Below are 26,320 nucleotides of genomic sequence, written 5' to 3'. Positions count from 1 at the left end.
TCACCTTGTAGCTGTGGTTGAGTGGGAGATGGAAGAAAACACAATCTCCACTCCCACACATGTCCACGGCCAAAGATGCCAACACGTGTGCTACAGAGGCTCAGCCTGCTGCACAGACAGAAAATAAACTCTGGGGACCGGGGTGGGGTGGGAAGCAAGTGAGGTGCCCCCTGGCTTCCCTGCTGCTGCTGCTTCCATACTCCAGGGTGTTATGCAAAAGGAGTGGGACCCTCTCACGTGGGGCATCTAGGGGCTGAGATTCTGACTGTGGGGAGACTGAGGCCCTGAGAGGGAAAGAAGGCGGCCAGGTTGCCGGATGAGTCAGGGCACAGGGGACAGAACAATGTCATCAGGCCTGGGGCCTCACTGTGGGTATTCTTAGTAGGACTTCTCGACCTTGCGGGCAAAGGAAGTTTATGGGAAACAGGTCAAAGTGGAGTGCAATGGCTTGGGGTGGGAGGGGGCTAAGTAAAGATGAGCATTGTTGATAAGGAGGGAGGTAATAAGGCTGCTGAAGAAAAAGGGCTCCAGGACGCAAGGGAGAGCCTGACGTACCTTCCTTACACTCCAGCGCCACCCGGGATTCCAGGTTGTCCATCTGCATCTGCAGCCTCTTCAGAGTGAGGTCGTTTTCCCGAGACTTGCGCTTGTAGGCGATGAGCACGATGATGACGATGATGAGGAGGAGGCTGCCGCCCGCCGCGATGCTGACGATGGCTGGCAGGGTCAGCAAGCTGTCTGAGACGACACTCACCGAGCCCGGAGAGAACACCATCCCGCCCACGTGAACCTGCGCATCGCACACACACACACGCTGTAGAGCCCTGGCCTGCCGTTGAATCCTTATCGTTTCAGAAGGCACATGAGAGACCACGACCGTACAGTGCAGATTTGGACAGAAAACAACTTCTTGCTGATTACCCGCCTTCCTTTCCTGGTGTTCTTGACTTCTACCCATTTTGACATAGGACTTGGAAATAAGGTATGGGAAAGGTGGAAGAGAGAGCCCGTCTTTAGGACGGATTACGTATGTATGGAGAGGAAGGGAGAAAATCATAAAGCGTGCTCACTCACCATGACCTTGTGTTGCCCCGTGAGGTTGGGGGGCTCGCAGAGGAGCTGTGTCTCAGACACGGTGACAGCACACGGGGTCTCTCCAATCAGCACCGTGTAGTTGAGCTTGGCACCTCCAGAGGCAGGAGGGCAGAGGTTTTTGCCCTGTAGATAGCAGGAATAATTGACACATGCACACATGCCTATTTTAAAAAAAGCTTACAGAGAGAGATTAAGGAGGAAAGGGCAGCAGTGCAATAACCAATAGAGGACTCCATGGTTAAGTTCTTGTAGAGGGACTCCAAACGCCACGATTTGGAGAGAAATGAAGGGAGGAGAGAATTAAAGACAGGAAGAGAAGAGAGTGGGAGAGAGAAAGGGGAGACAGAACACTACACAAGTGAAACTTGCGGGGAGGACACCTGGGACATAATGAAAGTGGTGGAGCAGTGAAACACTTCTACCAGGGAGCCGTGACCTCCTGAAATATGTGTGCAGCTTACAGTGACCATGGAAGTGGCCAATAAAGGCAGTCGTTACTTCCAACTTACTGTAGAAGTTGGGTCTCAAAGCTCACAAGAACAAAGAGCTATTCTAGTGAATTTTGGAAATCCCAGGTGCAAGATATATCGCTCGGTGGGTCAATATCTATAAACAAGCTCCCTTTACAGACAGATGACAGCTGTGTGAGCGCATATGTGCAGAAGGAGCACAAGAAAGGCCAGGGGAAAGCGGTGCTCACTACCATCCCTGCCCTCCTCACATTCCTACCTTCAGAATGATGGGGGATCCTGGCTTCTGATCCAAGACTCCAGTGGGGCTGAGCAGCTCAAAGGTTGGGTTGGGGTAGTAGATGAACTTGGTATCGTTGTAAATGAGCAAGGACTGGACGTTGTTAAAGACAAATCCAAATTCATCTGGCCGTTCCACAGTGTCCAGGCCTGGCCGGTAGTCAGTGGTCAGAGAGGGTGCCAGGCAGGTGAGGGTGGTGGTGTTCACAACTTTACACACCTAAGAGGCCCAGAGTGTAGCATTCAAACACTGAGTGAGTGACGTTGGGGTCCCGCTGCCGCCCCTCCCTCCCTCTGCTTGTTTTGGCTGTCACCATCACCACTGGGTGGCTTGCTTCTCTTCATTAGATGGTGAACCCGTTGAGGAAAAGGGCTATAAAATTGATTGTTTTGGGTTGGTGAATTTTATTTAACCTCATTCATTCACCAACACTGAGTGCCTACTTTGTGTCAGGTACTGTGCTAGGAGTTGGGGCCATCTAGTGAAATAGTCACAGTCTAGTGGGGAGAGACAAAGGATTCAGTAAGTGTAACATATTCCTGTCAAGAGGGCTGGGGACACAGTAGGGGCACAAGCATGTGAAATGCATGAAGGGATGTGAGGAGAGCCCTGGTGGGGTAGCCCTGGGTACTGTGGGAATGTCTGTGTGTGGCCGTGATCGTGTGTGTGTGTGTGTGTGTGTGTGTGTGAGACTGTGCAGACAGGTACTGTGGGAATGTCTGTGTGTGGCCGTGATCGTGTGTGTGTGTGTGACTGTGCAGACAGGTACTATGGGAATGTCTGTGTGTGGCCGTGATCGTGTGTGTGTGTGTGTGTGTGTGTGTGTGTGTGTGAGACTGTGCAGACAGGTACTGTGGGAATGTCTGTGTGTGGCCGTGATTGTGTGTGTGTGTGTGTGTGTGTGTGTGTGAGACTGTGCAGACAGGTACTGTGGGAATGTCTGTGTGTGGCCGTGATCGTGTGTGTGTGTGTGACTGTGCAGACAGGTACTGTGGGAATGTCTGTGTGTGGCCGTGATCGTGTGTGTGTGTGTGTGTGTGTGTGTGTCTGACTGTGCAGACAGGGTGAAGCTTTCCCTTGGGAGAAATGAATGAAATTTCACGTGAACAATGAGTAGGACTTACCTAGACAAGGAGAGGGAGGGGGAGGGGAACAAGTCCCAGGCAGAGGGAACAGCGGCAAAGGCCCAGGGATGAGGGAGCATGGGAGGTTTGGGGGAAAATTAGGGCAGAAGCAGTGCAGGGTATGAATGTGAGTGTGTGTGTGTGTGTGTGAGGAGGCGGGGGGTGGGGGTGAGCAGGACATAGTGTGCGATGAGCACTTTGCCAGCATATAGTAGGTGTTCATTTAACGTTTATTGACTACATTGATGAACGAAAAGGAGACTTCAACTCTTTAAATGTTCTGCTTAGGGTCCCTCTCCTCTCCCTAACTCTGCCTAGGTTGTAACTTTAGTACTGACACTGACTTCATAATGTCCTTTCTTTCTTGGTGGATCTTAGTCTCACAACTAAAACCCTAGCTGGGCTGGCCCCTGCTCAGTATGAACTGTGCCATAGTCTCATCTGGTTTAGCTCTGGGGTTGCCCAAGGCAGCAGCCGGACTGAAGAAACCATGACAGGACCCACGTGGGGCTTGGGAATAAAAGCTGGACTCCTACTCCCATGGCTTGGTTTCAGCTTTGGGAGCCACAGTGTCCCAGTAACAGCCAAGGGCATCTGTGAGAACTCAGCCTGCTCAAGTACATGCCATCCTGGCAGGTCTGCACATGTGTGTCTGGCCAACATACACTTACTCGGACCTCATGTCCAGAAAACAAGACCGCGTGTGAAAGCACAGAAGAGCTGACACTTGCACAAACATTACGTCAGAGCTCCAAGGCCAAGTGTTAACCCTCCCTGTGCAGAGGGAGTCGGAGTTTAAACCACAGCTCACTGAGGGCTTCACGGTATGTTGGGGGTCAGTTCCCATCCCTGTCCTTTTCAGCTCACACTTCAGCAGCTCCTTACAAGCCTAATGTCCCTTTCATGTTCCAGTTGGGGACACTCTGGCATGGGGAAAATGGGGGGTACAGTTAAACAGGTAAAAGTGCGTCAGGGAGTCTCCAACTCTGGGCTCCGCGGGACAGACACACAGCCTGAGTGTGTCTGCACTCCCCACTCCCTCTTCATCCCCGCTCATTCCAGTTCCCCCAGCCTGGACTCCTCTATGAATAAGCAAATCACTTCCAAACAAGCGGCCTCTGTTTGCTTCCTGCCCTGTGCTGCATCGGCACTTTGTTGGCCAAACATTCCTTTGGGTTTTGCGGCCTTCCCTTTAGCCCTTCTCACTTCTCACTGAGGCTGCTTCATGACCAAAGGCAAGGGGAGGTCCAGTGGGCCACGGCTGCCATGGGGCCCAAGTAAGGCTGAAGAGCCAAGTCCTTCCCTTCCACCACTCCTGAAAGAGAAGGCACAGGGCAGAGTTCACGAGCTTCCCATTGCGGAGCCGGGCTTGGTGGAAAACTGCAAACTCCAGGCCTGCAAAGCCTGCAGACCCCACGCAGGTCACTACTGAAGCTGGGGGTCCCCAACTCTCAAGAAGGAGGAATTGGGAACTACTTCTTAACTCCTTGAAGCACTGAGGTCATGGTGGGTGGGCTGGGGGAACCGCTGGGGAGATTCCTGCCCAGGGCTGGTAAGGCCTCCAGGGAGGGGAGGGGACACCCAGGACTGAGCCTTCTTAGATGACGGTGGGTATGGCGAAGGCCTCCTCAGTCCAGTCTCCTCTTCAGATGACTTCATCGGGGCTCATGCTGCAGGCTTTGGAGGTCGACTACCAGTCACATTACTCATTCTTGAAAATTCCCTCTGTACTATCTTAACCATGTCTTTTATTTTCTGTGTGCTGATATTTTAACATCTGGGGCCTTGCTGACCCTGGAGGGACAGCCACTCACCAGGCTCACCAATTCCTAGGGATAGTAAACAATCTACTGCCTGCTAGAGCATGCTTTTCGAATGCAAACAAGCAACATCCACAGCCCACACCCCAACCACCTCCTTTCACACTGTGGGTAGCTACCCACCTTCCCTAACCACACTAGGGCTAGGTACCAGACAACTTGGGACAGTGCCTCTGTCCTGCCCCAGAGCCCACTAAAATGATCCAAAGTGCCATCATAAACTTGCTCCCTTAGCCTTGCTAATTACTTCCTGTGGAAACCACAATAAAGGCTCTTGCCCCAGGTTCCCTTTCTCTTTCTGCTTTTTAAACTACGCTGAGATTTCCCTGTGGTGCCCCCCACCCCCTACCACGGTGGCACGGCCTCCTTCTCTTGGGATCTCCTGGTCTGTTGGCCTTGCCATACCTGAATAATAACAAAACCTAAATTAAAAACAAATGCACCTAATTTGTTTTGGCGTTTCATCCTCTCTGAGTGTGAACTCACCATTCCCATTCCTACCCCTCACCCTCTGCGCTTCCACTTAGGCCCTGGAGTTGGATAGACAGAGGGGTCTGTGAGCTACTGGGGACACTTGACCTCAGTCTGGAAGTGGAGTGGGGGCATAGACTCCTTTACCTATGGATCAAGCTCCACACCTGGGATACGGAGGCGTGTACTCTCCTCGCCCAAAGAGCTGTGACTACAGTGGGTCCTGAAGCTGTGATACAGGTGTCCTCACAGTTCTGGCACGATGGAATGCCCAGCCTGGGAGCATCTCATGTAGGCTAGTTATGAAGAGGCCAGACTTTTGGAATCTAGCTTGGCCCTACCACCAGCCACCTTCATGACTGGGGGGCAAGACATACTCCTTTCTGGCCTTAGTTTCCTCAGCTCTACAATGGGGAGGTTGGACCAGATGATCCCTGAGACCTTTCCAGATCTAGCCTTCTAGCTTCCTGTCATTTTGTGTAATTCTGTTTCCTAAGGAAGCCTCAAGTTTGCTGGGAATGTGTCAGGGATAAGAGGGTATATATAAAACAATCCTCCCCATCTCCATCTCAGCCTAGTCAATCCCCCGAAGGTCGAAGCAATAATAATAGCAATTTATATGAAAAATAATGGTCATAATTTATAATGCCAGCATCTCCTGGACTATAATTAGGAATGCAATAATGTTTCAGAAAATATTGGCTAAGAAGAGTGACATGGAGCCAGTAGAACCTAAAAAAATTATAACCTATCAGACATTCTGCTCTTATGATAGAAAACTTCTTTAAAATCACAAAAATCCATAGTGAAAAAAAAAAAAAAAAGAATGACATGGCTCTGCACAGAGAAGGAAAGGAAAATGTTCAGCCTGATCATGTGAGCAACCTGGGTGGGACTATTTGCTCGCAGTGAATTTCTTCAGCATCTCACACTGCTTCTTATCGGACCTCAAAGTGAACATGACATAGAACAGGGACCCTTTAGTGCTGTATTTTAAACTCAGAAGGCACTGCATTTATATACTTATTATATCACCTTCTGACATGAAACGATTATACTGTAATTATACAATTTATTGTCAGGCATGGTGTTTGAAGCCATGATTCTGGGCTCAGTGTCTTGAGCCAACTTTCTTCTCCTGTTGTCAGATACTCCAGTGCCCAACACAGAGCTCGATGCAGAACACAGACACGCAGTTGTGTTTGCTGAGGGCTGGGCGGGCCTGTGGTTACTCACATTGACAGATTCTTTGCCATTAAACTTGACTCGGATCCTTGGCTCCTGAATGACATCCAGGTTGAAGCCTGTGATGGTCAGGGGTGTGTGGCCACTGGGAACAAGCAGAGGCTAAGTTAGGTAAAAACCCTCTCGAGCTGCCACCAGTCCAATCCCTGAGATCTCTCACAAGCCACACTTGGGCCAAAGGGATGGCGCCACGTGGCACCGGATACATCCTCCACCCTCTGCCTCACCTGGCAATGCTCCACTCAGGCTCGATGCGTTGCACCCGGGGGTCATCTATGTACTCGAACTGCAGGTTGTTGTCCACACGGGCTCGGTCGACATTCACGGAAACAGGGACTGGGCCCAGTCCGTTGGACGATGGGGGTGAGACACACACGATCTCATTCATTGACCGCCTGACAGGGAGACAGCAGGAGGGTTGTGAAGGAAGGCGTGGGCAATAGGGGGTGCCCTCTGGCTTGAACAGGGGTTTTCCTCAGCCTGAGGGTATGACCAGGAAGCGTCTGGCGTCCTCTGTCCTGTTACACTGTACACTATGGAACGTATCCCTTTTCAGTGGATATTAGTGCCTCTTTTAACTTGAGATCCAACTCTGGACTCAGAGGGAGCAAATAGAGAATGTGGGGCAGAGGCAGGACTTCATGGGCTTTGGGGGGACTCCCCTTTTCTGGATTTTTCTAGAATATGACTTAGCTGGTGCTTAGAGCCTAGTCAGTCAGTTAATAAATATTCATTGAGCACCGATATGCAGAGAAGTGAACACACAATCCTCGCCCTCAGGGAGGTTATGGTCCAAGGAGGAGCTTCACAGGTAATACTGGGCCAACTGGGTTCTCATCCATAGTTTCAGAATTCTCTCAGGGTTCTCTACAATCCGTTGGATAGATCTGACAAATGGTAGGTGTTCAATTTGTTTCAGGCCGAAGAGATGCCCTGAGCATGAGTCTGTGTGCTTGCTGAGGACCGAGGCCATGCAATGTCCATGTTTCTCGAGTAACAATAGTGGGGACCTAAGGAATGTGTGGTCCCGGGTGACTGGAGAGCTCCTGGGAGCCTCTCTCATCAGCAGTTCTCATGGCCCTTACTTCTAATTGCTTTTAGAAGTATCCACCCCGTGACACGTGAGATAGCCATTACCTAGTGGAATATATTTCTCACAGTGACTGGAACGGTATTTGGGTCCAGGACTTAGCACACAACTTGGAGCTGATGGGCAGGTAAATGGGTGAACATGCACAGGAATGTGTGTGCTCAGGCCACACAAGGACAGTGTCCTCATGCTCCTTCAGGCCCATCTTACCCATAGAACTCGCAGGTCTGGTTGCCCAGGTATACGGCCACACTGCTCCCAGACCCTAGGTAATGGCCCGTGATGGTCACCATGGTGCCTCCTGACTCTGGCCCTCGGATCGGGTTGAGTGACATCACAGAAGGGTTCTTTAGGAGGAAGCAGAGATATGATCACAGCTCAGGATTTGCCCAAAGGGATGGACCCAGGCTAAACTTAAGGACAGAACGAGGGACTGTGTCCGTGCTTGAAGTGAAAGTCTTTTCTGGCCTTTTCGAATCCCAAAGATTCTCTGTCTACCCTGGACCTGAGATCCTTTCTAAGAAGAAGCTCTGGGCATGTCCAGGGAAGACAGAAAGGTCACATTTTAGAATTAATTAACCCCCCAGGGAGTCTCACGCTCATAACACTGAAGGGAAGGCAGAAGTGACACTGACTAATCTATCAATTAGTTTACAAATTGAGAACAATTTGAAAATGCTTCTCTATCTAGAGCCTGTACTGATTTTTTTGGCACAAAATCGATAGGGCTAAATAAAGCTTCCCTGCCTGGATTGTGCCACCAAGAGGCTAAATTCCTCCATTAATGGTCTATGCACATGTCCTTCCCTAAGCATGCGAGGGGCATGGCAGGGTGCCTGGTGCACAGAGCTGTCAGTAAACTTAGGCATGGCTTCCCCAACCTGCACCGGGAGGATGCCCATGGTTGGCGGGGACTTTCTAGAAAGCTCATTAAGTTGTAAAATTAAGCCTGAAGCTTAAAAGAAATGTCACTTAGCCTAAAATACATCAGGCAGCTGATCTAAGTCATAAAGGAATTGCTTTTGCCTGTTGGGCAGTGGAGTGGACTTGGAGGTTTATTTAACTGAGCAATTATACAGGCCTAATGTAGTCTGCATTAGCCACTCACTGGCGATGGGCCCTGAAGCAAGTTCCTAGATTGTCCTGGGCTTGTTTGCTCCTCTGTCAAGAGAGCAGGGTGAGCTAAATTATGTCTAAAGATCCTCCTTGCGCTGACATTCTACAGTTCTCAGTCCATCTAGTGTTTCTGTGTTTGCTTCTCACACAAGATGCTATCTGTCCATGGAGGAGATGGAGTAGGTTAGGTAAGCTGTGGTTCTCTCCAATCTGAGAGAGGAGAGTGCAAGAAAAAGGTACAGATGCTGGGATAAGGAGGCAGAGACTGGAAAACCTACCACAAGCCATAAAATGCTTCAGAGAATAGAATTTTGTGGTCTAATGATTTTTCAAAACTCTTAGCAAGGCTGGTTTGACCCCGCCCACTGGTGTTAACATTTTTTAATGAAGAACTCAATGTGGCAATGTAGGTAAGTGTCAGAAAAGGAACTTGAAGGCCCCAGAAGCAAGTTATTGATTCAATAAGAATATTGCCCCAGCAGACTCCAGGGCTTCAGAAGCAAGTTATTGATTCAGTAGGAATACAGTGCCAGCTTTAAAGAAAGCCTTTGTGATTCTACTACCTGTTGACTGAGTGTGAAGAGATGTTTTCAGGTGTGAATGTGTGCATGTGTATATAACCACAACAACACATAGAACAACTCACTTGTTCACCCTACTCCCCTGATCCTACAGACATCATTGCAGGATTTCCAGCGACCCCTCTAAATTCCTACTTGCAATAACCTTGGCAGAAAACATAGCTTGCTGATAAATACAGACCTTTTTAATTAGGACCCACAGGCACTCTGTCCTCATTAGGCTGGAATTAGACGAAGATATCACATTGGCCGTGACAAAGGACAGCCCCTGCCCACCCTGGGAAGTGCTTTCTAAGATCTGATTTCTAAGAAAGGCCTGATTTTGCCTTATTTAGAACTCTGACCTGTGGCTCTGTTGGACTCCAAAGTCTCCATAGCATTGTTAGTCACACACCTATCCCACCTGAAAAAACAGGCTTGCAAAGTGAGGCTGGATGTTCCCTTTTCTGGTCTCCTGGAGGTGCCTGGCTTGGGAGGGGGTGAGTGAGATCTTCCTGGGAGAAATCTGGAAGGAAGTGTGCCCTTGCTGGGAGCGGTAGCCCTGCACTAGACCCAATACTCACCACGAAGGTATATTGTTGATGGGACTTGGTCATGAACTCTGGTTTACACTCGCCAATGCACAGGCTCACGGGTCCAGAGGTGTTTCCCACGAGGGTGTGGCCCATCTCACAGACGATCCTGAGGAGACAGCAAACCCTCCTGTGAGAGACTTGGCAAGAGCTGGCATCCCTGCCCCCACCTGCTCACCCATCACAGTGAATGACTCGTCACAGTCTGGCGATAGTGCTGGAACAAGACAACTTGCTCACCCATCTAGCTGTGTGACCTTGGGTAAAGTGCTTTCCCTCTCTGGACTTCAGTCTCTCAGCAGTGCAGTGAGAAGTTGGATGAGATCATCTCTAAAGCCCTGTGTGCCTCCAAAATGCTATGCTGCCTAATTCTCTGAAAAGCCCATAGTCCTACTGTCCAGTGCAGTGGTTAGCACTGGCTGGCTACCCAGTATTTGTGGGATAAACCTCATGCCCAACAGAGAGATGTAGGGGCAGTAATTTAATGTTGTTTCCTATGTGATAAGCCAACACTGCAACTCTCCCTAAAAGAGGCAGTGAGGGCCTACTTGCCAAATTGATTCAACTGGGCTTGTTTCCTGAGTGAGTTTTAAAGAGAGAGTAGATAACCTGGTGAGATAGTGAGAGCCCCAACCTGGAGCACAATGGAGCAGTGGAGTCCTGTGTCCGGAGGTGAAGGGCTGGGAGGTGGATGAGTTCATTAGGACAGCAGTGGACACTAGGCTCTCACTTAATCAAGGGCTGAGCACACCAAGCTGGCGGGTGAGGCAGTGAACCAGCCCTGGGGTTGGAAGGCATGTCTCATATTAGCAGGAGAGCTGGAGGGAATAGGGGGTGCAGCATTCTCTCTCATGAAGTGCAGATCAACACCCCCAGTGATGACTTCCCTGGTGCCTGAGATAAGTTACAACAAGCACATCTGGAGACTGGCTGCCTTGGCCATAGCAGCCTTCTAGAAAGCGTGGGCAGCTGAAAGATGTGAGAGGGATTGAAGAAATCAGGTTGTTGGGGGTACCTCTTGCCTGGACTTATAAGGCCTGGGGTGGGTGCGAACAGGCCCCGTCAGGCTCAGCAAAAAGGAACCCAGGGGCAGAGGGAAGGATTTTCCTTTCCCCCTGACACCATGTGAAGAGTTCAGAGCAGCCTGGCGCCTCCGGCAGGTTTGCTTAGTGGGGAGTCAACAAAACAGACCCCCTGTGCACTAATCCCCAGCATTATCCTGGCACTGTGGGGGAGATCCGTGTTTAACTGAGCGATGCTTATCTCAACAGCTTCTCTAGGAAGGAAGGTAACTAAACAGAGATTTCATTTCGATGTAATAAAACTTGCATTAAAGAAATACACCGCACGCTTGCACACACGGCATGCACTGATCTCCATCTTCTTCATAACAGTTAATCCCAAATAAGCACTTTCACTTCTGGTGAATATTTACTTAACATGCAATAACTGTCTTATTATGTTTAGCGTATTAGACTGAACAAGAAAGTACTGAATGCACGAGGAAGGATACACTCCCGTCCCTTTCTCTATGAATGAATAAATTAATCATGAACCCAGAGTAAGGATGATAGTGATGACCAATTAGCATTTTACACATAACTGTCTCCTTAAACTTCATTAGGGGAGCATTTGAGAAGCCTAATTTAAGGTACTGTGTGTGGTGATCTCCATGCTGTTACCTGCTTGGAGTTACAACTGTTATCCTGTCTCCTGGGTCCTAGCGCGTGACGCTGTTTGGGGTCCCTACCATCCTGTAAACCATGCTCTGTGCTCTCAAGGACGTCCAGAGGAGAATCAGCTATGTATTGTGGGCAGTGGGGGAAGATGGGGTACAGAAGAGGTGCAGATAAGTCTCTTTCCCTCTCTTCATTCAGGGCTTTTTTGTCCCTCACCCACCCTGTCTCTCAATCTGTGCTGGAGTGATTCTAGAAAAGAAGAAATCACGGCAGGCTTGAAGTCATGGAAAGAGGAAATATGAGAACATGTGAAGGTCATGGGCATATATGTTCCTCTTTGGGTCACCCTGGGGCCCAAGAGAAGAGGCCTACAATGGCCTGTTTAGCTGTCCCTGTGGGGAGTTAACAACAGACTGGGGTCTCTTTGTACACTGTCTTTTCTAGAACATTTTTTTTGGCTCACAGTTCATGTCCCAAGAGATAAGCCTTTCATGTCAATCATCTAGGAAAAGGGGGCTGGATAGCAGATGGGCACTGCCCAGTGTCCAGGGCTGAGTGGCTGCCCAATGCCCTGCCTGGAAGGGTGTGATGCAGTGGGGGGCCCAGAGCTGGACCATGGTTTCCCTTCATCAGCACTGCAGCTGACCCCTATCCCCACCCATGGCGTGAGGTTCAACTGCATCAAGTGAGTGGGAACTGGGGCAATGGGCTGTAGAAAAGGGTGTGGGTTGGTAGGTCTAAGAACTGGGTGAGAGTCCTAAGGAAGCAGGTGGTGCTCTGGCAGAACCCGAATGTCCTCTAACTCTTCTTCCTTTTTACTCCTGGGACCCAGTGCTCGCAGTGAAGGTGGACAGGTATCCACGAGTGTATTTGTTGTAGGCATTTGTTCTCTGAGCTCAGGGAGACTAGAGAGTTAAAGGAAGAAGCAAGGGCAGCTACAGGGAGTGGAGAGGGTTATACTGAGGAATGAGGGTCAAGCGAAAGCAGAGTCTGTATCTTAATACAAATAAGAGTCACAATTTACTGCTGCGTAAGAGGATCTCGTGTCATCCCCAGGCTCTCCTAGAGGGTGGGTCTTATGCTCTCCATTCTACAGACAATGAAACTAAGGCTCAGAGATGCTCAGGGACTCGTTACAGCCACAGTTTTGACAAGTGGCAGAGCCGTGATTCAAATCCTCATCAGCCTGACTCCACAGTTCATGCCTTTGACCATTCCACTCTATGGCCTCTAGAATTAATGGAATGATTGGTATGTCTTGTGGGGAGGGGGCAGGGTGGACATGGCAGCAATGCTGGGGTGGAGCTGAGGTTGTTGGCAGGGGGAGGGGGTGGTGGTGGCGGCGGGGGGGAAACCTGCTCGTTCCTACGGCCCTGAGAGCTAACCACCTGTGCCCTCTACTTTCCTGGTTGTAGATGACCACAGGCAGTGGTGTGTGCACCACTTCCTCCTTCAGGCCTTACAAGTTGGCAAAGTTCCTGTGGCTTGATTTTTGGGGCCTTCTGCCTTCCCTGCCTCTTCCTGGCCTCCCTGGTGGCATGGTGGCTACAGGCTTATTATTAGGAGACAAGTGTTGGGGATGTTTTCTTCTTATAAATTGAGCAGTTGGACTAAATAGCTGTCCAACAGCTATTTACCTTCAACATTTGAAGGCTTGACTCTTCCTGGTTGACAGGGGGCTTCTGGAGACACATTAGTGCCACCAATAAACTTTCTAATGGTGGGAGGTGCAGATCCCATGGGGCATATCGTTTACTGCATCTGATATCCTAAGGACTATGGGAGAGATTGTAGAGGTCATCTATTTCTTTCTCTTCTTTTTTTTTCATAATTTTTTTTTTTTAATTCAGAAGGTTTTTTTTTGTGTTTTTTTTTTTAAGGAGGGCACAGCTCACAGTGGCCCATGCGAGGCTCGAACTGGCAACCTTGGTGTTATCAGCACTACGCACCAACCAACTGAGCTAACCGGCCACCCGAGTTCGTCTATTTCTACATACCCATTTTCCAGGTGAGACATTTGAGGATCAGGGAGCAAAGTCACTTGCCCGAAGTCACCTAACCATCAATAGCTGAGCTCTTGGCACCCAGCCAGTGCTCTCACCCCCTACACCACACCACCTCCCATGGACTGGCATACACGGTGCCTTTCTCCTCACAAGCGGGCATCCTGGGGTGGGGAGCACACACATCTAACCTCCATCCAGTCATGGCTGAGTTCACAGGTGCCACAGATGATGGGAGGGGGTCTGAGGCCTGGAACTGAGTCCATATCACACAGAGCCCCTGTCCCAGGAGGGGCTAGGCTGCAGCCTCAACTTGCGTTCCACTGCCCGGAAAACATCCTGTGATGGAATCATCTGGCCTTCCATAGTCCTGGAGGTGCTGATTGCAGGACTAAGCAGGGCCCTTTAACCAACATTCACCTAATTGCTGAGTGATCGATGGCACGCACAAACATATGGTGAGTCATTACCATGCCCGCTAGTCCTGTCTGTGCCCGGGACTCTGCACCGTGCCCACTGAGCCAAATTCATCTCTCCCAGACATTTGTAACGATCATGCCTGCTGCTCCTTGCCCAGGATGGTGGCTTTAATGATGTTAACAAACTCTGAAACCTCGAGAGCAGTAATGAGCCTGGCACAGCTGGAAATCAGTGCTGCATCCAGTCGAGGGACCTAGTGTGTTTGCCACCTCTGCCCTTCCCTTGCCCTAACAGCAGTGGCAGTGTTCTAGGGTGACCACCAGCCTTGTCAGGGGTCCCTGGTGACCATTTATCTTTCTAGGCTCCTTTCATATCCTCTCTTCCAGTTTCTCTTGGCACTTTCTTTCCCATGGTCTCAGGTGAGCACAGAACACTGGATTTCATAGATAAAACTCTATTTCCTTACATTTGTATGGCATGTTACAGTCTCTATTTTCTAATCTTATTGAATTTTCCTCAAAGCCTGTGCTGCAGGAATCATGCTTTCCATTAGGCCGATGAAGGTCAGAGAGACTGAACAGTTTGCTAAGGCTTCAGGGCTGGCCAGTGGAGGAGCCAGGATTTACACTATATTTGAATTCCAAATCTCATGACACGTCCATGTCCAGTTGCCCAAGAGTTTGCTCAAAGCCTTACCAATGCTCCCCCAAAACCATTTCCTTTGGAGTCCTGTTGCATCTCATCAAGTTGGAGACTTAGCCTGTGTCCAAGGGCCCAAGGAAGGTCCTGGAGGCCACAGTGCACTTGGGTCAATAAAGCCCAGTGTCTAGCCCAGTCTGGCAGGGTGCTGGGCTCTGTGAAGACCTCGGACTGTGAGGACCTCTGCAGGCTGCCCTGGCTCTGCACCAACAGCTTTCATCTCCTCTTCTGGCTCAGAAGCGCTACTTATGTCATGTCCTCTCCCCCTTCCTCATCTCTTTCTTGTAGACCCTGCCAGCCTTTCCTCTGAGAAGCATTCCTTGCAGCGATAAGGTTGTCAGTGAAGGATCATTTCTGAAGGATCTGAAGGTCTGGAGCATCAGATCAGCTCCCTTTCCTCCCCGGCTGGGGCTGGCAGCGGTCACACTCGGCCTCACAGTCTGGGAATTCACCCCTCTGACTCTGACCCTGCACTGGGCCACACTGGAATCATGGCCCCTGACACGGAAGCCACATGCTAAAGAACCATGGAATTTCTAGGCCACTCTTACCCAGGCGTCTTGCCCCATCACTGGTAAGGAAGGGAAAGAGGCCTGGAGTATGAGTCAGGAGCCTCGAGTTCCAACTGTGCCTTGGCCACTTACGCTTTGAATGAACTGGGAAAGTCATTTCACTTCTCTCTTTTGCTTTGTAAAATGACGATAACAATATGTAGCTCTCAGAGTCCTTATCAATTAAAAATGAGATAATGGATGAGAAAGGGCAAGTGTTACGAAAAGACAAAGTGATGTCATTTTTATGGTTGCTACTAAAGGCTGCCTCTGGAGAGATTAGAAGGCGGTCTCTCTAAGCTCCACCCCCCTGAGGCTGCAGGGGGTGGAGCTTAGGGAGAGAAGCCCCTCCCCCAAGCCGTGCTCTTGGCCAAGCTCCTAGAACTCCTTGCAGAGCTGTGTTCTCAGTGGAACCAGGGTGACTTGACCTGACTTTACAGGACAAGTCATGCAGAGTGATCTGGCTGCTCCCCGCCCTTTCTCCTTTGGAAGGGAAGCACTCCACCTTCTATCCTCCCACCCCAGCTTCGTGCCCACCTCCTGCCCACTAACTCCACAGAGGCCGCCACTGCTAAATGAACACCCCAAATTGGAACATATGTCACTTCTGGAGCCCCTTTTCGCCTGTCCGCCACTACATGCCTATTTTCTAATTTCCAGCTGACATTTCCCTTAGTGAAATAAATGAATTTGCTCCGGCGGAGGCCCTGCTCGGATTAAGCTGCTGTCAGAGCCCCAGGAGCCAAACAAATTGTTGCCCACAGCCCACCATGCGGGGTGCATTCCAATGGGGTCTGGCAGGGGAGGACCAGGGAGGAAGAGGAGGAGCCTGGGCTGGTTCGGAAACTGATTCAGTCATGCCCGTGGGCAGGTGAGGACTGAACGAGGGGCAGCGTCGCACTGGGAGCCCTGATGCCAGAGGAGGCAAGGGACAGAGACTGGAACAGAATACAACTCTCTGAGAGTGGAGGTGGGAACGGACAGGGCCCTGGGCCAGCTTCTAGGGGCAGGGTCCACGGGGAATGGGAGATGGGAGGTGAATCCCGGAGGAGTCCCAGAGAAGGGAGGGGAAAGGGTGCCTGCCCGGAAGCTTCCATGGGAAAGGGCAGGCCAGAGCTGACGACTCACTGCTCAGCGATGATGTAGTCCCCTGGCAGGGGCGTGCAGGGCACCCCAGCGACCCTCACGTGCTGTGCGATCTCCGAGAAGTCCAGACCCAGGTTCACGCCATGGATGGTCACTCGAGTCCCTCCTTCAGGTGGTCCAGATACCGTCAAAATCTGTTGGAGGGAAATGGGATCAGCGACCCTGTCTGGGCACAGGAGTGGAGATTACAGCATCTTAACCCTCTCCCAGGAGGGCTTAGGGACTTGGATGGATACCTGGAACCTGGGTGAATGGAGAGTGTTTTCTCCACTTTTGAGCTTCTCTAGCATTCCCGACCCATCTTGTTTTACACTACTTCCTTGGTTCTTTAGGTAATTAACTTAGTCATTCATCCATTTATTAAAAAGAAATGAGAAAGTACTGGACTCAAGGCAGAAAATCATTGTTTGAGACGTGTCTCTAATTCACCAGTTGCCTGATTGTGATGGAGTCACGTAATCTTCCTGAACCTCAGTCCTTCTTAGTTGTGAAAGGGAGATCGTCATCTCTACCAGCCTCGCCCCCTGGGGCTCCATTGTACCAAACAGAGGGTGTTCGGGAGAATTCTATAAACCAGAGAGGGCTTTGCAATTCTGAGGTGCTATTATTGCCACTCCTGTGTGCTTGCTAGACTCTGTAGAGGATACAGTGATGAATACACAGAAATTTGTCCTCAAGGAACTTATGGTCAAGAGGAGATAAAGGAGGCCGTAAATAATGCTGATGCCGGTACTCAAGAAGAAGGTGGATTCCGTGGGAAACCTGTGGGAGCCCAGAGGAGCCGGCGATTAGGTAGTGAGCAGAGGGATGATCAAAAATGGAAAGTGTGTTTGACGTTGTTCTGGAAAAATTCCCACGAAGCACGCTAGGCTCAAGAAGAAATGAATTGAGGATTCTCCAAATTTTTCTGGCTCCCTGTTAGCAAAGATCATTTATTAATTCATTTCTTAATTCTGTCACCAAATGATGATTGTCTCATTTTGCTCTAACCCAACAGGAAAATGAACGACAGAATCAGGCTCTACCAGGGTGTGAACTGTCTGGGAATAGGTTGGGATTTAGGAAAAATGCAGCTCTTTGAGATCTAACAGATCCCAGTGGGTAAGTTCACACTTTGTGGTCCATAGTTATCCAAAGTAGAAGGAAATTAGATGGGAACTCAATGCTAAGCAGGAACGCAGAATTTTAGAACTAGGAGGGATCCAGGGTGTCTTATTTTACGATACTCCTACAACCTATAAACACAATTGTAAGAAAGTCCAGGGCTCTTTTCACTGCCCCATAAGAAAGGCAAGACAAGGAGGCAAGGAGGGAGGGCGGGAAGGGGGGCTGGTTAAGGCCAAGTGTCTTCCAGTCTCTCCCAGATGGAGCCTCTGGACAGAGAGATGCAGCCTGGGGCCCTCTGTCCTTGGGCTCCTCTCGGGAGTGTCCCCGTATCCCTGTATGTGCTGGTGGAATGTCCAGTGAGCAGAGGAGTCAGTGTACCCCAGGGCACAGATGGTAGGTGAGTACAGGTGAAAATGCTGTCGAAGGCACTGGAAACTCTTCCTACCTCCTTCCTCCCGCAAAGGGACCCCGTTCTCTTCCTGTGATGTGGACACCATGAGTTCTGCCACCAACTTGGCCGCGGATCTCCAGGCGATAGTGGACAGAAAAGAGATGACGGGAATGAGGACCAGGACAGGCCCCCTGCCACACTGCCAGCTCACTCCTGGGCTCTCAGTAAGTTGGCTGCACAGCCAGAACTCGAACTCCTGACTGCCCATCCTCTTCTGCAGGCCTTATACAGTGTGGCCTCCTTCCTTTCTTGCCAGCCCAGGCCCTGAACACTCTCATCCCAGGACTCATTTGCCCCAAGTCATCTTGTCTATGGCTCTGACTCCCTTTTCTGGGAATAAAATACCCCACCCTATGAATAAAAATCAACAAGATTCACGAAATAAATCGAGGCGGGGACAGTGGACAGGCTCAGCAGCATCTCTGTGTGAGTGTGGGGGAAAGGCAGGAGAATTTGGAGAGAAAGGAGCTGGCATGAGGAACCGGTAGCCCACAGCTTTTCTGTCCCTGGAGATTCTAAAAATAACCAGTACACAATCTTGGTTGTTCCACTTTCCCCTGGCACAGTTTCCTCAGGTACCTGGGCCTCCTGGGCTCTGCAAGATGGACACTTGTTAATGAGGAACAGGGAAGGGGCCGCTTCTGGGCACCTGTAGGAGAGCATCAGTAGGAAAGAATTTGCTTTGAGCAAACTTGAGCACTGGCTTCTCCTTTGATCCACTTGGAATGAGCTCAGGGGGCCCCTCTCTCCCCTCCCCCAGCCACCTGGATGGCAGGAACCCACCTACCAAAAGGGACTGACAAAACTGTGGTGATGGGTTTGCTCTCCTCCCCCCACTTTTATTTTTAAAGCTACATTCTTTTGTTCACTGCAGTTAATTACAACCTTTCAGAAAAACTGTGAAATGAATTTTTTCTGGAAAGCCTAAAAATATTTCCGTCTTGCAGGTAGCACGTGGGGATTGTATTGTGGATATGCAGTGGTGCTGGCAGGTTCCACAGGGCAGCTTCCTCTCACTGATAAGGAATTGCAGTGTCTCCTTCGCACATTCAGGGGTCGGGGTGAGAGACATGGTCATGGCCACTGAGCTGCTGAGAAGCATAGGAGGTCTTTTAAACAAATTATTAGCAAGAGTTATCATCTTGGCATGAAAACACATGTCAAAGACATAGGTAGTTTGGGGTGTGGAGACAAAAGCCTGATCCCTTCTAACGCAGCAACCAGCTGATATCCAAACCTGGAGAATCAGACAGCACCTGGGGAATGCTGGGTCCATGCGGGTCTTCTTTCCCACATGGCACATGCTACGTGCTATGATGCTGCTAGCACCTGGGGTAGGTGGCGAAGGAGTTTGGAGGTCAAGGCACTCAGCAGCCATCATGCCCTGGGGCTTAAAAGGGACATAGCTTATATCTTCCTTGCTTAAAATGAAACTGATGTGTAAAAGTCTGGATTTCCCAAACACAGATGAGGCGGTGAGTATTTAACTTGCAAGAGAATTCCCAAGGCCTCCATTACTGATGACTTCCAAATCTATATTGTTGGCTCAGTCCTCTCTCTTGAGCTCCATATCCATATATCCAATTGCTACTGGATATCTCCATTTCCGCAGGTATGTCCCTCAGGCACCTCAAATTTCACCATGTCTAAAAATGAACTCTTAATTTTTCTTCCTTCCATCTCTAACCTGATTATCCTCCCAGATTCTCTTTCAAGGTTAATGGAATCACTGTGCACCCAGCCAAGCAACGTGCAAGCCATCTTCATCTGTTTCCCTTCCCTCGCCTACCTTGTGTAATAAATCTGGTCAGTAGGCACTATCATTCTTATTCCCAGGTGTCTTCTGAATCTGTGCCCTGCTCTGTATTCCAGAGCAGGTGATGAGCAGGGCTCCATCACCTCTCACCCACACTAATGACAAGGACCCCATGTTCCTCCACGGTCTAATGCTCTAACTCCTCATCCCGCCAGGGTGACCTTCATGAACACACACTTGATCAGGTTACTACCGTGTTTCCCCGAAAATAAGACCTAACTGCAGAATAAGCCCTAGCGTGATTTTTCAGGAGGACGTCCCCTGAACATAAGCCCTAATGCGTCTTTTGGAGCAAGAATTAATATAAGACCCGGTCTTGTTTTCGGGGAAACACGGTAGTTGCCTGCTCTAAAAACCTTCAGTGGCTCTAACCATCGTCAAGGCAAAGTCCCGAATGCCTGGCCAGGCACTTGTCCTCCTAGTTCTGATCTTTGTTACTTCTCAGCCACATCTGCCATCCTGCACCATGTTCTCCCCAGATACCAGCAGTTCTTATACACATAATGCACTTTAAATGTGACTTTGCACATGCCATTTGCTCTCCCCCAGCTTGCATATCAGAGAGAGTCAAGGTGGAGAGCTGGGCTCAAAGCGCAAAGAAACCAGGGAAAGTGTACCGTAGGGCATATCCTCTGCCACCTGAGGGCTTTCAGATGGGGATGAGTACAAGGGCGTTGATATCCGCATGGTGGCCTGGGTGCTAAGAACCCAGGCCTCCTGTTTTTCTCATTTTCTCCTGGGACCGAGGGTTGGGGAGAGGCTACAGAGGGAAAGCTTGATTAAAAAGGATCCATTCTTCAGAGAGGAAGTTTACAGGATCCCTTTGGGACCACCTCAGAACGGGCAGCTGCAGAGTCCCACGCCCACACTGAAGACTCTTCTTAACGGCAGCATTAGATTCAGGGCACCCAGTGCAGCACCCACAAAGCTTGGTTCTCTCAGGAGCCAAGTCTGGCCACCCCACATGGGTCTATAAAGAGGCAAGTTGGAGTCGCACCTACTGCTTGCAGAATTCCAAGGAAGGCCTTCCAGATCTGGAAGCAGTTGTGGGGCTACAGAGAAAGGGAGAGCTAACTGCTGACAGAGATGAGGGTGAGAGGGCAGGGAGGAGTTATACAGATTCCCTCATTGACAGAGGGAAGGAGATGTGGCCGGGATGGTAGCCAGATCCACGGGTCTCAGCTTCCAGTTTCAGGTGGTCTTCGGGCTGTTGGCTACTCTGGGGTAGGGTGGAGGTCACCTGATGCTCAGGCAGTGTCTGCACCAGGAAGAGAGTAGCCTCTGGAGTGAGATAGACTGGAATTTGAATTCCAGCTCTGACACCTATGGGCTACGTGAACTTCAATCTCAGTGTCCTTATCAGAAAACAGATGTGGGGATGTTGTGAAGGTTAAGTGAGACAACATTTGGAAAGTCCCAAATGAGATGGTGGTTTGGAGAACAGGTCTTGATAAGTGGCAATTTCCTTCCTTGTGTTCTCCCACACCTGTGTCTTCCTAGACCACGAAAACATGGGATGATGGTGGTGGCTGGGAGCTTAGAGACGATGGGGATCTTCCTATTGGTCTGGAAGGAGGACACATGGACCAGGGAACTTATAACTTAGCTGCTGGGGTGACCCGGGGAGAGAGCTGCTCATGGGCTGACTGGAGAAAGCCCGGGAGGTGTCCTGCAGCCTGCGCTTGGGCAGGGAGTGGCTGTGCTGCCGAGGGCGGGGCCTGGGTTTTGGTGGATTCTGGGCCCTTCACAGAAACATATTCTGAGCCAGATATCACCCTTTTTCCCAGAATAAATTTGGGAGGACACTGGTCCTTTCTAAAATGGTCTTTATCCTTTCCTCCCTCCCTTCTCGCCACTTTGTGTTCCCTTGGCTATTAGCCATTCTGGGGTAGGCACAGCAGGTCACAGTGAAGTCAATAAATTCTTTCAAGGAAGTATTTCTGAATGGGACACGCACACAAACAAGTGGTTCGACAGTTTGGGGTGTGTGTGGGTGTGGGTGTGGAGAGAGCGAGAGAAGGAAGCTGAAAACCTGTAACGTCAGCTGGGAAGATCCTTAGATATTGACTAATTTCAGCCCCATGCTTTGCAACACGTATTATACTGTGGACCAAAAATCTATCCAAATTCTCCTCTGTGGGAGCCAGCAGTCGGGGATGAGGGAGAGAAGAGCCCAGATGCAGCTGCGATTGCTGAGTTGGAGTGAAGGGGACAGTGAGGGTCCCCCTAGGTTCTGTGTGGGCTCCTGCTGGGCACTCCGCCCCTGTGCTTCCATTTAGCTCTCTTGTGTACCACGTGTGCTCCCAGGGACAGCTAAGTGTCCCCACGGCTAGAGGGCCTAAAGCCCATGTGCATTTGACATGCTCGCCAAACATGTCAACTGACAAATGCCTACCCCTCTTGCAAGGCTCTGCTACATGATGCCTCCTCAGTGAGGCTTTCTAGAACAAATGGTGTTCTTTCATGATGGCTGGAAGCATGGAGGTGCCCGTGTGTTTCTAGGGAGTGATGCAGTCTTTTAACATCGGAATCATCAAGAGGCTCTTGCTACATACAATCCCCCTTACTTTCATTTAAGCCAATTTCTGGTGTGATTTATCATCAAATGGAGGACTGAATAGCGCCCTCCCCATCACACATCTTTCAGATACTGAAGGTGGCAATTAAATCACTCCTGCCCTGTGCTTCTGCAATTCTGTTGGAAGACACTATTTTCCAAACTCTTTGATCATTTCAGATGCTGTTGTTTGGACCTCAGATTTCCATCCATCCTCTGAGAGTGTAGTGACCCCAGGTAGGCTTGTGGCTTGAGCCAAGGCCTGCCCGACGTGCAGTTAAGAAGGGCTTTCAGATGACATCCCTTCCCTTCCCTTGTCACCTACGGTTACCAGGGTGGCCCTGGGCAAATCTGAGAGGGAGGGTAAACCCTTCGTATCTTTCTCATGTTCTTTTTTGATTGCCTAGGGTTCCTTCTCCCATTTTAGGCACCTCTCTCCTCCCTAAGGAAACCTTTACTTGCATCTTGATGGGACATTAAGTCGTGTTATTATCTTGCCTTAGGAGTACTGGCTTTTTAACTGGTTGTAAAATAAAATATTTGTGTATTTTCAGGATTCAGGAGGAAACTGTGGGAAACATGTTAGGGCAGAGGGCTCAGTCCAGCAACCCTAAACTCTGTCCTATATGCAGTCACTGACCATGCCCGGGTATATAGGGGGCTAGTCCAAGTCTTGACCAAGGATTTCCTTATCTGCGCATCTTAGGCCAAGATGAACAGGCCAGAGGATGTGAGGTGAGACTGGCATGTGCTAATGGTAGGAGACTACCTAGGAGCCTGCTGTCTCCTGATGAGTCCTCTCAAAGTCTCCTGGAGCCTCTGGTTTGGAGGGTCACTTCCCCACCTGCCAGCAGCATAGCCCAACCAAGGTCTGACCAGCACCCGAGCACCCCAGCCAATTCTGTATTCCTGCCGACTGTGTCATGTTTGTTTTCCACCATGGGTGCCATGACCTGGAAAACCGCTGCCATGATGATGCTCTCGCCCTGATTCTTAGAGCCACTAATTGAACAGTTCGGAGGGAACTGTGCCACAAAGCCGCCCAAGGGGGAGCGCAGATGCAGTCGATTAATTACAGCTGGGGAGCTCCGAGGGCTGCACCAGGGAGCAGAGTGGGAGCTGAAGAAGGCCCAGGGGCTCTGCAGCCCGAGGAGTGCGGGTGTGCCACTCCTGGGACTCGGGGAGCCTTGGAGGGGCCGAGGGGGGGCCTCCTCCAGGGCAGGGGCTTAAGGGGTCAGAGGAGGACCTGGTGGCAGCCTCACAAAGCCCAGCTACCATCCCAGAGCCCCTGTTTTCCTCTTTTACATCACCTGTCTGACAAACACATGGGAGAGAAGACAGAAAAGGGACACAGGTTCCAGAATTGAAGATTCTGATAATGAGAGCTAAACACGGTTTTCACTTATTAAGTACTTATCATGAGCCAGGAATTATGTGAAGGGCTTTATATATTTTATCCCACTATGGGCTCAAAACAAGCTGTGAGGGATGTACTGTTGTTATTCCCATTGCATAGATGGGGAATAGTGTCCCGGAGAAGTAACTTGCTTCCTTAAGTTACACAGTGAGTGCCAGAGCCCAGCCAGCTCTATCCAACCTGTGCGTTCAGCCTCCACACAATACTGCCTGAGCTGATCTTCTGCCCAGCAGAGGCCCCCAGGTCATCGACCATGAGAGCTCATGCCAGTCTGCTCATGGGTGCCCTCTGCTTAGGTCCCCGTTCTTCTCCCTTGGCTAAGGACATACTTGCTGCTTTCCAAGAAGCTCTGGAGTTGGCGTTGCTGTCACCACTGTCTCTCTAACCTTCTCAGCTTCCCCCCTCCTTCCTCTCTGCCCCGTCCCTGTGAGTGTCCACCCCACCCCCCATTGTCCTTGCTCCTTTGTCATCTCTCCCTGTGTATGTCCAATCTCCCCAAATGATGCTGGGTGTGGGGACCACCGGCTTTCTTCCCATCTCTGCAGCAGCATCGTTCCCTCCTCCAGCCCTGTGTGCTGAGAGTTCCATTTGTCTAAGTGAGCCCAGGGAAGATAGTAAGGATGGTCTACTGCTAAAAGGTGGGGCTCTAGAGTCAATTAACTGAGGGTTAGCTCCTAGTTCTAAAACTTACTAGCAGAGTGACTACAAGGACGTTATTACACTTCAGAGCCTTGCTTTCCTTATCTGTAAAATAGGACTGGTGATAATAATAGCTTCTACCTCATAAAACTTGCTGTACGGTCTAAATGAGATAACATACCTAGGGTGCAAAGGGCAGTGCTAGGTGCCAGGTAAGCATTCTGTGACCGTTCGCTATTATTTTTGTCCTTATCATTTTATGAATTAAGAATCTGGACAGAAGCCAGGCTACCTGAGGTCCACAGGGAAAGCGGCTTCATTTTTCCAAGCATCTTATGCAGGGGGAGCCTCTAGGTACTATTCTTGGTGGGGACTGAGGGGAGGGGCAGACAGCCTGACTTGCGGAGAAGTGGCTGGTGTGGAGACTGCCCAGCATGGTGTCAGCGGCCTCTGATGGGCCTGTGCAGCTCTTGCCATGTTCCCAGCAGGCTGTCAGCTCCCTAGACTGGTTCTTAAGAGGAGATAGGAGAGACTGACGTCATCACCTCTCAGAGCAGCCAAGGGAGGGGCTCCCAAAGAAGCCACTCCAGGATGCAGCATCCCCAGCTGATGGGCTTCATGCTAAAGCCCCTGTGTCTGAGACTGGGATCAGGAGGGGACTGCCTGGGGCAGTCCCCTAGTCATGACAAGCCAGTGAGGACAAGTCTGGGATGTGTAGACAGCTAATCTTCTCCTGACTAATCTATTTATTCCTTTCCTGTTGCTTGGCATTTCCCTGACTCTAGAGAGCTGTGATGCCAGCTTTGTGCCTGTAAATGCGATCCCGTTCTGATCTCAAAGACTCCTGCACACTGATCCGAGATGGCAAACTGTCACATCCTTTTCCAGCTTGGGGTGTGTGTGTGTGTGTGTGTGTGTGTGTGGCAGCACGTGTGCACACATGGGTATGCACACCCTTCACGGGAGGCTAGAGCCCAGCTGACAGCTCTGTAGGAATCTATGGCATCTGCGGTGCCAGCTCTCCTACCCAACGTGAATCCTCTCTGGCTCTGTCTTGGCTGATAGTACATTCAAAGCCTAATTGTTATCTCAGCAGAGTGACTCCATTATTCATCTTGACACCATCCCCCGTTAGCTGTTTGTTGCACCGATGTTATATTAATGAGGCCTGCAAATAAATGAACGAAGAGCAGAGTGCAGACTTGTTTTTCAGGAAAGCTGGCTGACTTATTTACTTATTTGTAGGGAACTTTGTAGCAAGTTACTCTGGCCCTGGGCAGGTGGATTTGGCCTTTCTTGCAGAGATTTGGTGCAGTCTTACAGATAAATACTTGCAAATGTCCAGCTCCCCAAACAGTTTCACAAATGCATTTGCATCTGACTGAATCTAGGGGGGAAAATCTGCTTTACGTTATTTGGGCAAATGGAGAGCAGGAGAAAGCAAGAGTGATGAGTCAGCTCAAACGACAATTGAATCAACAATTATTTAGGCTTGGTTTTGGAGGGCAGTATACATAGTTTTCTAGAATGGGTTTTTCTTACCCAATTACAACTAGTGAGGCATTGGGGTAGTTACTGAAGTTTAAACATGTCTGAAATAAAAACTACAAGGTGGTCAATGGAGAGACAACTGCAGAAGCAGTACCCATGCAGCCGGGCATGAGTGTGCCCTTCCTGACTGGGTAATGAGGCAGGTAGCTTCAGGAACACACAGGAACATTCTATGGCACCCAAACGGTGGTAGGTTCCTGGTCACTTCCCGAGGACCCCGGCCCTGGGGACTCCTCCTTTATAGTTAAGGCCACTTTGCCATTACTTCACCCTGATCTCTGGTCTCACCTGCAGGTGTGGACCACCTGGGCCCCATCCTCCAGGCCCCCCCCCCCCCATCAGACTGAGATGCTGAGAGGTCACAGCTACCAACCAGCCAAGGGAATTTCCAACTTTCACCTTAACCATCGTCCCGTTGAT

The 26,320-nt window shown here is 50.2% G+C and overlaps 1 protein-coding gene across 1 annotated transcript in view; it reads right to left on the bottom strand.

Moving 5' to 3' along the window:
- Positions 1 to 26,320, bottom strand: part of PLXNA2 (plexin A2) — a 205,745-nt gene that overhangs the window by 19,637 nt on the left and 159,788 nt on the right. The window contains exons 13-20 of the mRNA XM_019713816.3: positions 16,345 to 16,496; positions 9,856 to 9,973; positions 7,806 to 7,942; positions 6,733 to 6,900; positions 6,497 to 6,590; positions 1,825 to 2,064; positions 1,075 to 1,218; positions 556 to 790 (exon numbers count right to left, since the gene is read on the bottom strand). Of these exons, the coding sequence (XP_019569375.3) occupies positions 556 to 790; positions 1,075 to 1,218; positions 1,825 to 2,064; positions 6,497 to 6,590; positions 6,733 to 6,900; positions 7,806 to 7,942; positions 9,856 to 9,973; positions 16,345 to 16,496 (1,288 nt within the window). The remainder of the gene's footprint in view (positions 1 to 555; positions 791 to 1,074; positions 1,219 to 1,824; positions 2,065 to 6,496; positions 6,591 to 6,732; positions 6,901 to 7,805; positions 7,943 to 9,855; positions 9,974 to 16,344; positions 16,497 to 26,320) is intronic.

The sequence above is a fragment of the Rhinolophus sinicus genome, chromosome 11, assembly GCF_057876585.1.
Source record: "Rhinolophus sinicus isolate RSI-liver-muscle chromosome 11, RSI-T2T, whole genome shotgun sequence".
NCBI lineage: Eukaryota > Metazoa > Chordata > Mammalia > Chiroptera > Rhinolophidae > Rhinolophus > Rhinolophus sinicus.
The sequence above is the reverse complement of the archived record's forward strand: the minus strand, read 5'-3'. Positions and strand labels throughout refer to the sequence as shown.